The sequence below is a fragment of the Mastomys coucha genome, unplaced genomic scaffold (genome assembly GCF_008632895.1).
Source record: "Mastomys coucha isolate ucsf_1 unplaced genomic scaffold, UCSF_Mcou_1 pScaffold20, whole genome shotgun sequence".
In the NCBI taxonomy this organism is placed as follows: Eukaryota; Metazoa; Chordata; class Mammalia; order Rodentia; family Muridae; genus Mastomys; species Mastomys coucha.
The window spans coordinates 63,751,589-63,753,912 of NW_022196903.1; the positions used below are offsets into that span (position 1 = coordinate 63,751,589).

Consider the following 2,324-nt stretch of genomic DNA (forward strand, 5'->3'; position numbering starts at 1 on the left):
CATCATCAAGTCAGTACAAAGAAACTTATATTAGATACTGAAACTCCAGAACTATAAAAATATAACTCTCACATTAAAGCAAATTGTTACAGAAGGAAAAGAACTATAATAATGCACTCTTTTCTTCTTTCATAACCTTTTCATACAAAGGTTTTTCATAGCAAAAGACAAAAAAAATTTTTGAACCCTTTATTTTTTCTGGGCTTTGTAAACATTTTCCTGAGTGTTTCAGGCACACTGGCTCTCAGAAGAAGGAAGTGTGTAGACCCAGGGCTATGTGTGGCACAGGCAGCTGATGTCTCAAGGAGGTTTGTGTAGCAGGCTGAAGCACTGTGGGAGGAGTGCTATAATGCTGTGCACAGTAATAATCTGCCAGGTCTTCAGTCTGCACACTGCTGATGGTGAGAGTGAAGTCTGTCCCAGATCCACTGCCTGTGAAGCGATCAGGGACCCCAGATACCTTAGTGGATGCATAGTAAATCAGCAGTTTAGGAGATTGCCCTGGTTTCTGTTGGTACCAGGCCAAGTAGTTCTTTTGGTTTGCACTAGATAAAAGGCTCTGACTGGACTTGCAGTTCATAGTGACCTTCTCTCCTACTGACACAGCCATGGAGGATGGAGACTGGGTCATCACAATGTCCCCACAGGTACCTGCAATAGTGAGTAGACAGTGAACATTCATACATACACAATATAGATTATAGTATCAGTTGAAATTTATCAAAGATCCTTGTAATGTCATGTTGTCAGAGTATTATCATATAAGAAATATTACACAATTTCACACATTGTAAACTTCTTACATAAAAAGATGTGACTCTGAAATGATCACAATACTTTTAAATTGCTCACCAGACACCAACAGCAGCAGCAACATGAGGGACTGAGCCTGTGAATCCATCTTGCTCCCCCTGCCTGTCTGATGCTGCTCAGTTCACACTGGCTTATAAATTTTGAGCAGCTGGGCTAGGGTTGAGGGGCCCATGCAAAGTAGTCAGCAATACAAAAGCAAATGCCTGGGCAGTATGTGCAAGAGTAGCTTGTGTCGATCAACAGCCAAAAATACTATCACAAAGACTATGAGTGATCACTGAAAGATACTAGCTAACAGATCAACAAAAATGTACTAGGTGCTCTAATAGGAACACTGGGTAAAATACAAGAAATATTTTTAAATCAGTTGAACTTTACAGAAACTTTAAGACAGCTGTCTCAGATTGACAGTCCCAAAGAAATAATAAGATGTGCTCAGAAAATCACAACAAAGGAAACATATGGTAAAGTAAGGGTGGAGGATAGAGACAGAGAAAGGAAATGAAAAAAAACAGGAAATTGGTGCTAAATTTGTTCATTATTTCCCATCTGCAAAACCACTGAGGTCAATGAACAGTGCCTCAGCTTTTGTTTCAAGGCTAAACATTGGACAGAGATGAAAAGTGGAGCTCAAACTTCACTCTGTCAAAATCCTGGGAGACATTAATTTAGTCCAGAGACGTGAGAAGCTTTAATCTCTAAGCAAATAATAAACCCAGCAGAAAATAATAAATGTTTTTTCCACAACTTGGTGAAACTGAAAAAGGGTTCTAAACTGGGACAATGGAAAGGGAATGAAACATCCAGATTTCTCCATGCAATCATGGCTGTAGACCAACACTGCCAAGAGTATTTATTTCAGAAATACATATTCTAGGGTAATTTTGAAATTAGCAGTATTGAAACTGAGTGCTGATGGTCTTGCTGACAAGGTAAACAGGTTAACGACAACAACAAGAGAAGACACAGTTTTCTTATAACAATCAACAATTTTACAAAGTAGACCACAACATCACAAATTGTTGTCATCCAAAGGAAAAAAATGTTTGAGTATGAATGAAAAAATTATAAATTATAGACAGCATTATGTATAAAGTACAAAAAAGGAAAAATTTTGTAAAGGAGTAGAGGTTCACATCTATAATCTCAGAAATGGAGAGATGGAAACAGCAGGATCATGAGTTTGAGGCCTGCCTGGGGTACGTAACAAGTTCTAGGCCAGCCTCATCTATATATGGAGACAATCTTTCAACATGTGTATCATTAATCAATGAGGTTACAAGGCAGCTTATGGCACTTTCTATCCAAAGCAAAGTATTTATCCAATGTTAACATTTTACCATTAATCCAAGAATACTGTTGAAAATTAAATATGTATTTAACCAATATGCATTTCAGTTTTATTTTGTATTAAATATATAATTTTATACATCTAATTTTCAGATATAAACCATTAAATTATTTCTGACAAGCATATTCAGATCTCTTCTGTAAACTGCTAGCACAATGAT

General features: G+C 37.0%; 1 gene segment (V, D, J or C); it reads right to left on the reverse strand.

Moving 5' to 3' along the window:
• Window positions 1-244: 244 nt before the first annotated feature.
• On the reverse strand, window positions 245-967 carry LOC116099909. The segment is given in 2 exon segments: window positions 245-651; window positions 853-967. Coding segments are annotated over 2 exon segments (456 nt in total).
• Between the last annotated feature and the right edge of the window lie 1,357 nt (window positions 968-2,324).